Source organism: Molossus molossus, unplaced genomic scaffold, assembly GCF_014108415.1.
Source record: "Molossus molossus isolate mMolMol1 unplaced genomic scaffold, mMolMol1.p scaffold_m16_p_1, whole genome shotgun sequence".
Classification (NCBI taxonomy): domain Eukaryota; kingdom Metazoa; phylum Chordata; class Mammalia; order Chiroptera; family Molossidae; genus Molossus; species Molossus molossus.
This window is the reverse complement of record NW_023425344.1, coordinates 241,679,195-241,693,603: the sequence shown is the minus strand read 5'-3', so window position 1 is coordinate 241,693,603 and position 14,409 is coordinate 241,679,195. Positions and strand designations below refer to the sequence as shown.

Genomic DNA, 14,409 nt, shown 5'->3' with positions numbered 1-14,409 from the left:
GATGTGACAGAGACACATCAACTGATTGCCTCCCACATGACCCTGACCAGGGCTGGGGACAAACCACAACTGAGGTACATGCCCTTGACCGGAATCGAACCCATGACTCATTGGTCCGTGGGCCGATGCTTTAACCATTGAGCAAAACTGGCCAGGGCAGAAAAAAATTATTTATTTATTTATTTATTTATTTATTTATTTATTTATTTATTTTTGTTACAGATGTTTCTCCTTTTTCCCCCATTGACAGCCTCCTCCCCCTCCCTCACCACCCTGTCCCCAGCTTTGTTGTCCATGTCCATTGTTCAGGCATACATGCATACATGCATGTGGTTTATCTTCCCCCACCCCCTTTTCTGGGGATTGTCAGTCTGTACCCTACTTCCACATCTTTGGGACTACCCCATTCTTCAGACTGTTATGTTCATTATATTCCACAAATAAGTGAGATAATATGATTCTTGTCTTTCTCTGTTTGGCTTGTTTCACTTAGGATAATACTTTCCAGGTCCCTCCATGTCGTCTCAAAGGATAAGAGATCTTTCTTTCTTACAGCTGCATAGTACTCCATTGTGTATATGTACCACAGCTTTTTTTATCCATTTGTTCACTGATGGACATTTGGGCTGTTTCCAGATCTTAGCTATTGTAAATAGTGCTGCTATGAACATAGGGGTACATATATTCTTTCTGAGTGTTTCAGGCTTCTTAGGGTATATTCCTAGAAGTGGGATCCCTGGGTCAAATGGCACTTCAATTTTTAATTTTTTGAGGTAACACCATAGTGTTTTCCATAGTGGCTGCACCACTCTGCATTCCCACCAGCAGTGTACTAGAGTCCCCTTTTCTCCACACCCTCGCCAACACTTGTTGTTTGATGATTTGTTGATGGTGGCCATTCTGACAGGTGTGAGGTGATACCTCATTGTTGTTTTAATTTGCATCTCTCTGATGATTAGTGATGTTGAGCATTTCTTCATATGTCTCTTGGCCATTTGTATGTCCTGTTTGGAGAGGTGTCTTTTTAGTTCCTCTGCCCATTTTTTAATTGGGTTCTTTGTCGTCCTTTTGTTGAGTTGTATGAGTACTCTATATATTTTGGAAATTAACTCCTTATCTGATGTATCATTGGCAATTATGCTCTCCCACAGAATGGGTTGCCTTTCCATTTTGATGGTTGTTTCTTTTGCTGTGCAGAAGCTTTTGAGTTTGCTGTAGTCCCATGTGTTCATTTTCTCCTTTGTTTCTGTTGCTTTAGGTGATGTGTCAGTGAATAAGTGACTACAGCATTGAAATCAGGTGACTTGGGCTGTAGTCCTAAAACTTAAATTGGTGTTGTAATGCAAATAACTTGATTTCTCTTTTATAAAATGGCTTTTCTCATATACTTTTTTTATTTTTATTTTTTGCTGAGAATCATATAAGAGCTATACATGATCACAATAGTATATTAGGAACTATGAAACTCAGGAACAGATTAGGGAATTGTTTTTGTTTATAAAGGAAGAGGTGGTGGTAATGGTTATTCTGAAGGTGCTGAGAAGATCAGGGAATAGATCTGAAAACTTGATTATATTTCCTGAACACAATATTAAGTATAAATTTAAAAAAAAATTCTAATTCTCTTCTTCCTTTCATTGTATGTGGCTATGGCCTTTTGCACCCCCATGGGGACAAACAACACATCTGTTTACATCATACTTTTGACAAGATTCAATAAATGATGTGTGCCTGTGTGTGTTTATTAAACTAGAATTGCGATGACTTTATTCAATCTGTTAGAAGGCTAAGAAATTGCAAGGCACTATCTGTTTATATAAGCATTGGAGCCAAGTGCCTAGGGTTTGAGCCAAGGGAGCTCTTTTGGCTTTGTGGTTGACCATACTTGAGAGAGAGCATGGTTTTGTAGGGGTAGAAGTGGGGACATCCAAAGGTCACTGAGTCGTTTGGGCTATTCTACAAATAGACTTCACCTAAATCATCTCAGACACTTGGGCATCTCTCCCATTTTTAAAGGCCTCCAGGCACAATGATTCTCAGCCTCCCTTAATAGTAGTTTCATTTTTTAGAAGTGTTTTTATTAAAAAGTTTGAGGTGAATTTAAACAGAGGTGAAAACCCTTGTTCCAAAAGGAATGTGTGTGTGTATGTATGTATGTGTGTGCGTGTCTGTGTATGTGTGTGTGTATATATCTATATATATATGAAATTATTTTTTCTTGAGACTTTCCTTTTCTTTCCTAAACAAAGGGCACAAGGGGCATGCTATTATTCCTCCCACACCTGGACATCTTACTGAGTGTTTTCTGTTTTATTTCCCATCTCTCTAGTAGTACTTCTCAAATGGAGGTCCAAGGTCCATTTGCATCAGAATCACTTGATGTGCTTATTAAGTATGGCACGTTCCCATTTCCAGGTGGAGTTAAGCCCTCTAGATATGGTCCCCCAAATGCCAAATTTGAATAACTCCTTGGCTCAAGTCTGAGAACAACTGCATCTTGTTCTTTAGGATTTGGCTCAAAGTCCTTTTTCCTTGAATCATATTTGGTGAATCAACTTTATCATCTAATAGCAATGAATTGATCTCCACATCTTTGTGTAATTATTAAACTTATTTATATTGTATAGCAAAACTAAATTATCTACCTGAATATCACCTATGTGTGGGTTAGCGGCAGCCCAGCTGCAAGCGATGAATAAAAGCAAACTCAGGTAAATGGAACTTAATTATAGACTGTTTTACTTTGTTTATTTCTGTAAAGCTGTTGTAATAGCCACCATCTATTCATCTATTGTGGTGCTCAAAGTCTATTATGTAAAAAAAAAAGAATCATGGTAAATTTCTTTGTCTTCTTTATATCAAATCTTTTATTAGTATGACAGTTTTCCACACAAGCCCCAAATATAAGGAGAGGTTTCTCCAACTTTTATAATTATCCCTGAGGAATGAAATTCATTTTATATTTGAATCCTTATAAAGTTGTTATTCTATTATTCTAAACACAGTAATTGAGAGAGGACCCGCAATAGAAGAAACTTTATAAGAACTCAAATATAAAATGAAAATTGTTAAGAAAGCATGAATAGAGCTGTCTCTTTGGAGACAATATATTACTCTGAATGACTTCAATCAGTGCTAGTTTTGAATGTTAATGGGGGTTACCTGATACATTCTATTAAAAAAGACACAGAAAGAAATTTGATACAGAGTTGGACGTCAATGTACACAAGCCACTTAAAGATGTCTTAAGGGATGTCTTAAGTGGTTATTACCTGGAGAACACAATTATACAGCTATAAAATGCATTTGGAAGGAACCAACTTGCTTTGTGATTCAATGCTTGTGGTACAGGATAAAATGTTCAGCAACAGTGTTATTCACAGAATCAAAAAGCGCTATATTTAAAACAACTCAGTTGGATCTGAAGATGGTAAGCTTTGGAAAACAAAAAAAGTGCTTCTCATGGTGATGAAAATGCTAATGGTTAAGTTATATGTGAAGGTTTGAATAAATATTTTTAATGACGTGAGGGTTGAAGTAATTTTTAAATTAATATACTATTTTAAAAATGCATGATTTAGAATTTGTGTAACTAAATTAATAAGGTAACCACTGTAAGTAGACTTATTTTATCTGTATCTCTAAAAGTTAATATATTCAAGTTGGGTTCAGAAACCTCTTATTTTTACTTTCTGGGATAGCCTTCAACATGCCTTTATACCTGGGTACATGGAGGATTCTGTTTTTCCTTTCTTTTCCACTCAGATACAAACATCTTGGGAGCAGAGGTCACATCTAAGTACAGCTCTGCTAAAGCCATTACATCACATTCTTGCACTGTACCTGCTCCTTGTAGATTCTCACTCGTGCTAGCTACTGATGACGACGACTGTAGCATTTGGATGCTAGGACAAGTTTTATAGTTTTATTTGTACAAATTTCCATTGATTTTGTTGGGACTATTAAAGAAAAAGTTTCTTCTCAGTTCTCATGCTCTATGCAAAGGGGAATATCTATATCTATATCTATATCTATATCTATATCTATATCTATATCTATATCTATATCTATATCTATATCTATAGTGTCTAATAAAAAATATTTTGGTTTCAGTGGGTTCCTCAAGGAGAGAAGGTGTTCCTGCCCATGTTAATCTCTCTGCATCATCCATGCTAATGATTGCAATGCAGTACACATCCAACCCAGGTAAATGGAGATGTGGGTGGCTCGACTAATTCCAAAACCAATAACTAATAAGACATCAAATAAGCAGGCTAGGCATTCTCATGTGAGAACTTCTCTTGGTGGATAGACAAGTGAAGATGTGTTAGAAAACAGACTTTTGATGGAGGGAGGGGGAGGGGGGAATCAGTGGGGGAAAAAGGAGAAACATCTGTAACAAAAATTAATTAAAAAAAAAAGAAAACAGTCTTTCGAGTTGAAATACATTTCCCTTGCCTGTTGCTATCAGCAGTAATCTTGCAGGCCAGTTATATTTTCAGAATGGTTGGGACACAATTTTAGAACATGACTAGCTGCCCTGGCCGGTTTGGCTCAGCGGTTGGAGCGTCGACCTGCGGTACAGAGAGACCCAGGTTCAGTTCCCGCTAAGGGTATGTACCTCGGTTGCAGTTTGTCCCCGGCCCTGGTTGGTTGTGTGGGTGGCAGCCACTCGATGTGTCCCTTCACATCGATGTTTCTCTCTTTCTCTCTTCCTCTCTCTCCCTCTGGCTCTATCTGAACAAAAAATGGAAAAATGTCCTCGAGTGAGGATAAAAAAAAAAAATAATAATAATAATAATAGAACATGACTAGAAACTGATTGAACATAAGTATACAGGTATTATTGAATTAGAAATATAAAAATCACCTGAAATTCTAATAATTGAAGAAAGCCATTGTTAATAATTTGTGAATTTGCTACTCTGATGCCACACAAGTATCCTTGAACATAAATATTTTACTACATTTCTGATTAATTCCTTAGAATAAGTTCATAAAAGAGGGATTAATTGATTAAAGGACTTGAAAAAATTTTAGTAGCCTCACTAATTATATGTGAAAGTACACACAACCTGTCATAGAGTATTACCATAAAGTTTGTATAGAGTTGGGTAGGTGAAAAATAATATCTTGTTTTGCTTTGTGTTTCTTTGATCACTAGTGATGTTAGACAGGTTTCATCTGACTTACTCTGTTCGGTTTCTGTTCATCAGAATAATTGCAGATGAACTTTGGGAAACTGGCCTAAAAAGGGGCTCGCTGTTGGCGTCACATGCTAAGATATGACAGTTTTTGTTCTTATTTGCTGTTTATTTGGAAAGTGAACAAATTTTTTTTTTAATCCTCACCTGAGGATATTTTTACATTTATCTTTAGATAGGGCTGGAGGGAGAGAAGGAGGAAGAAAGAGAGAGAGAGAAACATTGATGTGAGAGAGACACATCGAGTGGTTGCCACCCACACAACCCCAACCAGGGCCGGGGACAAACCGCAACCGAGGTACGTGCCCTTGGCTGGAATCAAACCCGGACTCTCTGGTTCGAGGGCAACACTCCTACAGCTGAACCAAATGGGCCAGGGTGAAAGTGAACAAATTTGAGGGCATTGTTTTGAACCTTCTACTTAATTACATAGTAAATAGTAATTGAGTTTCTGACTGAGGCTGAAGAAAAACTTATTTTTCATTTTAAAACCTTAATGCTTTTGCCCTGGCCGGTTTGGCTCAGTGGTTAGAGCGTTGGCCTGCAGTCCAGAGAGACCCGGGTTTGGTTCCCGCTAAGGGCGTGTGTCTTTGTTGCAGTTTGTCCCCCGCCCTGGTTGATCATGTGGGTGGCAGCCACTCGATGTGTCCCTTTCACTTGGATGTTTCCCTCTCTCTCTCTTCCTCTCTCTCCCTCCCACTCTATCTGAACAAAAAATGGAAAAATGTCCTCGGGTGAGAAAAAAAAAAACACACCTTAATGCTTTTAGTATGGAGTATCATCATTTAAATATGAAATACCTTATGATTATTTTATTATATGAGTTTAATTAAAATGTATTTATTTTGGAAGTTTTATATCTCATATCTCACTCTGTTTGGCTTAAGTAACCTCAAAATGTTTATATTATATATTATATAATTTTATATTATGTTCTGGAAAAAACCCTTCATTTGGAATCCAGTTAGTTGACGTTTCATCACGAGGCATTGGTCCTAGTTTCTAAGTTGGGAGGCCGTAAAGAAGCGTGGTAAAGTCATGTGCTTTGAGGTTAGATGTATATGGGTTCACATCTGAGTTCACCTGCAAATTGCCAGTTAGCGTAATCTTGAGCAAGTTTTTAACCATCCTAAGACCAGGTTTACTCATAAAATTTTTATAATATGGGAATAATTCTTCCTGCAGTGCCTTAAAATGTTATTGCAAAGATTAGTAAGCACATGTAAACATAGTGACAGGCACATTGTAAACACTCAATAAACAGCGATGGGATTGCTACAGTCTGCCATTTTCTTCTTAGAGTTGAATGTTTCACGGGTAGACCACTGTAATCAGATATAATTACTTTATTATTTCTAAGTCTGTATCTTCATCTACTCATGGGGGAATGTTTATGGCCAGAAATAAATTCAATAGTAAGAATTACATTGGGAACCCCAGTCCAGCCTTGTGATGTATGTGGAAAACTGTTAAGAAGTAAGGCACTCACGATAGATCTCTGTGTTAGAAGTAATGAACTTTGAGTCTGCATGTAAGTGTCCAGTGACATTCATTGAATTTGCATGTAGATGGTAACTGAAGCTGTACATGAGTGTGACATTGCTTACACGAGAGAGAGCGTAGAATGAAAAGTGGAATGGATTTATGACCAGGTCTTCAGGAACTCAGCAGATAATAGTCCAGTGGGAGAATAAGCTTGCCAGGGAGACAGAGAGGTTGCATCTGTTAGGCTGTGTTTGACTGACTAACAGAGGCCTTACACTACAAAGAAGGTTTGTTGTTTACTTGGTGGGAAGTCTTGGACAGAGCTCCATAGTGACAGGGCTAAGATGGCAACTTCTTGTTTCTCTTGAACTTGTCTTGTTGGTAAGGTGGCTGCCACAGTGGAGGTTATTATATTCTAATACAACCACATCCACAAACAGTCAGTAGGATCAGTCAGGGCAATTAGAGAAATGTGCCCGTTTCCTTTTATCAGAGAGAAAAATGTCTCGCAAGTTCTCTAGCAGGTTCTCTCTTAGGTCTTGCCGCCAAAACTGTCACATGGCTGTGCCCAGCTGCAAGCTGTACTTGGAGATGGACAAGGTTGAGAGGGGTTATTGATAGCAGTTGAGTAGCAACAACAGTATCTGTCATAGGTAACAGGAGAGGGTCAGTCATGAAGTCAAGGGCAGAAAGGGTTTTAAAGAGAAGACAGTGGTCAGTACTGAATGCTGCTCAAGGTCAAGTAGACAGAAAAATGTCCATTGAATTGAATGACGTGGAGAGCACTGGCGACTGCAGTGAGATCCACTTCAGTGCCACAGCAGGGTTGGGAGATGGATTAAGGACGGTAAAAAAACAGCTGTCTAACCAGGGTGAAAGTACCTTTCTTTCCCAAGTAAAATAGGCAAATCAAAGAAGCTTGCTGTTGTATAGACTTGAAGAATTCCTCAACCAATGGAAGTGGCAATCAAATAATAAGATCCCATTCTAATTCATCATTCTGCCACTTGCTCTCTGTCCAAACTGGGGCAGGAGAGGGAACCATATCTCAGTTTCCAAACTGCAACATGGTGTTTATGAGACAATACATGTAAAGCTCTTAGCACCATACCTGGCATAATGAACGTTCAATAAATGTGTTCTTTTATTATTATGATCCTATTTGGTGATTTTTTCCTATATAGTTCTCGATTACATCGATATAAGTTTCTATTGTAAAGGTAAGATTTCTAGGGATTTTTCTTAATATTTCCTTTGTTGATGAGATGAATGAAATGTACTTCTCATGGATCTTGGAATAAAGCTTGATAAAGTCAAGCTTTTTGACTTTTGAAAAGTATGAATAAATGGAAATAAGTAATTTCTAACTTAATGATTAGTGTGAAAGTCATACTAGTATATTTTATTATATTTCAAAGGATGTTGTAGCTGGTATTTACATTTCATGTTCAAATTACATTTTTTTCCTTACAGTGTATCATTGTCAATTATTGGAATGCCTCATGAAATATAAACAAGAAGTCTGGAAAGTAAGTTTTGGGCCACATTTAACTCATAGCCACAAACTTAACTTACATAATATAGTACAAAATGTTTGTATGTTAAAAAGTATTTTAGGTCAAATTTATTGATGCCTTATTATTTTAGTGTGGCAGAACCTAATTCTTTCCTCACTGGTTAATTGTGTATCATTTAGAGCAGGAATGATCTTGAACACAGTGGCTTGACAGAAAAACTCATTGAATATCTCTAATTCTTGGAATTTAGCAAATACTGTATTATATGACGAGTTTATTTAATTTGAAAGGTTGCTTGAAAACCTGTCTTCTTGCAAATAGGAGATGTGAATTGTTAAGAAATGTATTTTAGGAAAAAAAAATTTTAAATGTAGTGTTTAGCAAACTGGCTTAAGCTGTTCTAATAGCTATCTTAATATTATTCCAAGTAAAGAAGAATTTGTTAGAAGATAGTGTAGTAAGGACCAATAAGTAAATAATAAAAAATAATGTTTTAGTATGATCTAATCTGGGAAGTACACCAGGTTGATGAGATTCCAGGGGAGTTAACCATCTTAACCCCTGGACTGAAATTTTCACTGCTTTGGTACTATTGAATGAACCACCTTTATTTTTTATTTGATCATGCTAAGTCCAAATATTCTTCCTGTTCCCTTCAGGACCTTTTGTATGTGATAGCCTATGGGCCTTCACAAGTGAAACCACCTGCTGTGCAGATGCTGTTCCATTACTGGCCCAATTTAAAGCCCCCTGGGGCAATAAGTGAATACAGGGGCTTGCAGTATACAGGTAAGGAGAGGACAGCCCCATGATACCCGTCTTTTTTCCTCCTATGCTACATTTGCCTCACCTACTTACATATATTTTTATCTTGCCGGATTGCATTGATGTGCCTTTAGACATTGTCATAAATCCTTTCTGAAACTAGGTGGTATAAAAGAAAGAAACTGCAATTAATTTCAAAAGCATTTATGACACCAGAGCATAAGTCTCATTTGCTACACACGTGCCCGGTGGTCTTAACTACTGTTGATATTAATCACTGCAAAGGTGTGAGCGGTGAGTAATGCACATTTGCTCACCATGTAACAAAACCCCAGGTGGCTAATTCTGTTCTGATAGGAAGACTGGGAGTATGTTCAACATTCCCAGTTCATACCCGAAGTAAAAATTAAATAGCCTTGACAGCCTAGTTAGACAGGAAGAGCCAACAATTGCGGAATATTGGTGTCATTGATAACTGAGAAGTAAACATTGAATTTAAATGTGAAATGTTGTGGTTTATGTTTATATATTACAAGATCAAAGAAGCAACTATGGCTAATAGAGTTTCCGATGCCCTTTACTACCTCCGCTATGAAAATGGGAGAGGTGGGTGTTTTGGCAAAGTTAGCTTTTCTTCAGGTTATTGTGGGATTATATACTGATGTTCTAGAACATACTTTCATGGCTTCTCTCGTCTTTCCTAAGGTAATTTGTGGTTGAGAGAGGATTTAACTTAATTCTGTTCCTGATTAATTCTGGTCCTTATGTTCCTGATTAAAGCCAAGTATTAGAATTATTTATACCTGTGTTTTTGAGCTTTGATGGTCCTTGGTGGGCTTATTCTGAACTCAGAACAAATAATATTGGCTGATGTGATAACAAGAATATTAATTAAAACAATGAAGATAGATAGTAATTTTTAAAAAATGGAAATTGGGCCCTGGCCGGTTTGGCTCAGCAGTTAGAGTGTCAGCCTGCGGACCAGAGAGACCCGGGTACGGTTCCCGCTAAGGGCACATACTTCGGTTGCAGTTTGTCCCCGCCCAGCTGGGGTTATGTGGGTGGCAACCAGTCGATGTGTCTCTCTCACATCGATGTTTCTCCCTCTCTCTTCCCCCCTCTCTCCTTCCTGCTCTGTCTGAAGATAAATGCAAAAAATGTCCTTGGGTGAGGATTTAAAAAAAAGGAAATTGGTATCATTGGTTAATATCATCAATAGTAGAGAATATTGAAGTATTGCTAAATTAATCATTTGAATGTAAAGCAAAAATAGTTGGAAGCGCTAATAAAATAAAAGGTGAAATGACTGAAATATTTGATACCAACCCCTCTCAATAGATCTCTGAAATAAGCATTTACAGGATATATGAATGGGTAACCAACATTAAATGAAATTTATTTGGTAAATATTTGAAGAGTAACTCTAATGTGCCAGGCCCTATCATTTTTGACATAAAACCAGATCTCATGGAGCTTAATACAATCTGGATATGCAAATTCATTCATTTATTTATCAAATATTTATGGAGTATCTACCATTATCCAGGCATTATTCTAGGCACTGGTGGTAATACAATGAAAAACCAAACTAAAATCATTAATATCTTGGTGTATACATTCCATCTAAGGTATGTTGGCCCTTGAACAGCATAGTATTTAGGGGTTGTAACCCCATTCCCTGCACAATTGAAAATCTCTGGATAGCTTTTGACTTCCCCCAAACTTAACTATCAATAGCCTACTGTTGATGGAAAGCCTTACAGATTATAGTAAATTAACACATATTTTATTTGTTATATGTATTATATATGATATTCTTAAAGTAAACTCAAAAAAAGAAAATGTTAAGAAAATCAAAAAGAAGAGAAAATACATTTATAGTGTTTATTGAAACAAATCCATGTATAAGTGGACCCATGCAATTTAAACCTGAGTTGTTTGCCCTGGCCCGTTTGGCTCAGCGGTTAGAGCGTCGGCCCACAGACCAGGGAGTCCCGGGTTTGGTTCCCACTGAGGGCACGTACCTCCATTGCAGTTTGTCCCCAGCCTCAGTTGGGGTCGTGTGGGTGGCAGCCACTCGATGTGTCTCTCTCACATCAATGTTTCTCTCTCTCTTCCTCCCTCCCACTCTGTCTGAAGATAAATGTAGAAATGTCCTTGGGTGAGGATAAAATAAATAAAAATAAAACAATAAACCTGAGTTTTTCAAGGGTCAACTGTACAGAGAGCCGTGGGAACAGAGAGGGACCTCTGATATCACCATGATGGTGGGCAAGGTTGAGTAGGGTCGAGCTGTCAAGAAAGGTTGTTTAGTGAGTGACATGTAAGCTGATACCTGAATGAGATGCACACACTAGAAGTCATAAGGGTAGTAAGTCAGTGGATAAAATGTGAGATTGAGACAGAAGGAACTGCATGGGTTCAGACTGGAAGGCCACAGATAGCATGATCGGATTTTAGTTGCTGGGAAAAGTCTCATGCAGCCAGACGTGGAGGGACAGGAGACTAGCTGGGGATAAGCAGAAAGTCTGACAGGGCTTATGAGGGAGCCTACTGGCAAAGGGAAACCATGGGCAGGTTTTAAATGGAGAAGCCACATGATGTGGTTGGCCTGTTCAGAGCATCCCAGAAACCCCCAGAAACTGACAGCTGCTTTGGTTCCCCACTGTGACCACACCCTCTTGGAATGGCCAGAATATCCTGTCTCCCCAGAATCGCTCAGCCTATGCCAACTGAGAGGCTCTTTCGTTTTCTCTTGGCCTAAGTGAACAGGACGTCTCTGCCTACAGGCATTGGTTCTTCAGCCCATCCTTGTAATCACCCCTCCACACACTTCCGTTCTTTCCACGGTGTCATTATGTGCCTGCTACCTGCCAGGCAGTATCCAAGGTCCTGGGAAAGCAGCTCCCTTGGAACTCCCATTCCAGTGGATCATGGCATTCTATGCAGAAAACAGGAGATCATGGAAAAAGAGAACCATTCTGATCTGTATATTATTATTTATCTAGCACTGTTTGTCAGACATTGTTCCAGCTGCTTATTATCTCATTTAATATTTTAGCATTCTCCTAATTGAAAAAAATTTATGGACCAAACCCGATTGGGTTTTACAGACATTTTCTCAATTAATTTTTTTTTTTTTTTTTTTTTTTTATCCTCACCCGAGGATATTTTTCCATTTTTTGTACAGATAGAGGGGGAGGGAGAGAGAGAGAGAGAGAGAGAAACATCGACGTGAAGGGACACATCGAGTGGCTGCCACCCGCACAACCAACCAGGGCCGGGGACAAACTGCAACCGAAGTACGTGCCCCCAGCGGGAACCGAACCCGGGTCTCTCCGGACCGCAGGCCGACGCTCTAACCGCTGAGCCAAACTGGCCAGGGCTCAATTAATTTTTTACAAAAATCTTTAGAGGTAGGTTTTTTTTTTTTTTTTTTTTTATTAATTAATTTTTGTTACAGATGTTTCCCCTTTTCCCCCCACTGATTCCCCCCTCCCCCTCCCTCCCTGCCCTTTCCCCAGTTTGTTGTCCATGTCCACTGTTCATGCATACATGCATATAAGTTCTGTGGTTTATCTCTCCCCCACCACCCCCTCTTTAGGGGATTGTCAGTCTGTACCCCACTTCCACGTCTCAGGGACTACTCCATTCCTCGGACTATTATGTTCATTATATTCCACAAATAAGTGAGATCATATGAAACTTGTCTTTCTCTGTTTGGCTTGTTTCACTTAGGATGATACTTTCCAGGTCCCTCCATGTAGTCTCAAAGGATAAGAGATCTTTCTTTCTTACAGCTGCATAGTACTCCATTGTGTATATGTACCACAGCTTTTTTATCCATTCGTCTACTGATGGACACTTTGGCTGTTTCCAGATCTTAGCTATTGTAAATAGTGCTGCTATGAACATGGGGGTACATATATTCTTTCTGATTGGTGTTTCAGGCTTCTTAGGGTATATTCCTAGAAGTGGGATCCCTGGGTCAAATGGCACTTCAATTTTTAATTTTTTGAGGTAACACCATAGTGTTTTCCGTAGTGGCTGCACCAGTCTGCATTCCCACCAGCAGTGTATTAGAATCCCCTTTTCACCACACCCTCGCCAACACTTGTTGTTTGATGATTTGTTGATGGCGGCCATTCTGACAGGTGTGAGGTGATACCTCATTGTTGTTTTAATTTGCATCTCTCTGATGATTAGTGATGTTGAGCATTTCTTCATATGTTTCTTAGCCATTTGTATGTCCTGTTTGGAGAGGTGTCTTTTTAGTTCCTCTGCCCATTTTTTAATTGGATTCTTTGTCTTCCTTTTGTGGAGTTGTATGAGTACTCTATATGTATTGGAAATTAACCCCTTATCTGATATATCATTGACAATGATGCTCTCCCATACAGTGGGTAGCCTTTCCGTTTTGATGATTGTATCTTTCGCTGTGCAGAAGCTTTGTAGTTTGATGTAGTTCCATGTGTTCATTTTCTCCTTTGTTACTATTGCCTTAGGTGATGTGTCAGTAAAAATTCTGTTGCATATGATGTCTGAAATTTTGTTGCCTACAGTCTCTTCTAGGATTTTTATGGATTCATGGGTCACATTTAAGTCTTTTATCCATTTTGAGTTTATTCTCGTGTAGGGTGTAAGTTGATGGTCTAGTTTCATTTTTCTGCAAATAGCTGTCCCATTTTTCCAACACCATTTATTAAAGAGGCTGTCCTTACTCCACTGTATGCTCTTGCCATCTTTGTCAAATATTAATTGCGCATATTGCCTTGGGTCCATTTCTGGGTTCTCTGTTCTGTTCCACTGGTCTATATGCCTGTTCTTGTGCCAGTACCAGGCTGTTTTGATTACAGTGGCTTTATAGTATAACCTGAAATCTGGTATTGTGATAGAGGTAGGTTTTTTAATTTTAATGTTACAGATGAGGGGTGGGGCACAGTTAAGTAACATCCCTAAATTCACACATATAATAAGGAAACACTGCTTGAATATGAACCTAGGTTATCTTCATTGAAGACCAACATTTTTCTGGTCTCACAGTGTGACATCACTTCTCTCAATTTAGTTCTTTAGTGAAAATTTAGCTGGGGCATTAGACATTTTCTGCAATGCCTGCTGCAATGAAGGATGCACTAACGGGTATCATCAGTATTTAGAATGCACGACAACCCTAAACATTCTTCTTTTCTTTTTTCTTTTTTTAGATAGAGTAGGAGGGTGGGAGGGAGAGAGAGAGGGGGAGAAACATCAATCAATGTGAGAGACACACCAGTTGCCTCCTGCATGACCCTGACTGGGCCCGGGATCCAAACTACAACTGAGGTATGTACCCTTGACCGCAATCAGATCCTTGCCTCTTTGGTCCATGGGCCGACGCTCTAACCACTGAGCAAAACTGGCTGGGACCTAAATATTCTTAGTAATAAAAATTATAT

At 38.6% G+C, this 14,409-nt stretch overlaps 1 protein-coding gene across 5 annotated transcripts in view; it reads left to right on the top strand.

Annotated features, from left to right (window-relative positions):
* Positions 1-14,409, top strand: part of UNC79 (unc-79 homolog, NALCN channel complex subunit) — a 238,396-nt gene that overhangs the window by 60,762 nt on the left and 163,225 nt on the right. For all 5 annotated transcript variants that reach the window (XM_036257786.1, XM_036257803.1, XM_036257794.1 and 2 more), the window contains 3 exons: positions 4,114-4,206; positions 8,163-8,218; positions 8,866-8,995. In XM_036257786.1, coding sequence (XP_036113679.1) covers positions 4,114-4,206; positions 8,163-8,218; positions 8,866-8,995 — 279 coding nt within the window. The remainder of the gene's footprint in view (positions 1-4,113; positions 4,207-8,162; positions 8,219-8,865; positions 8,996-14,409) is intronic.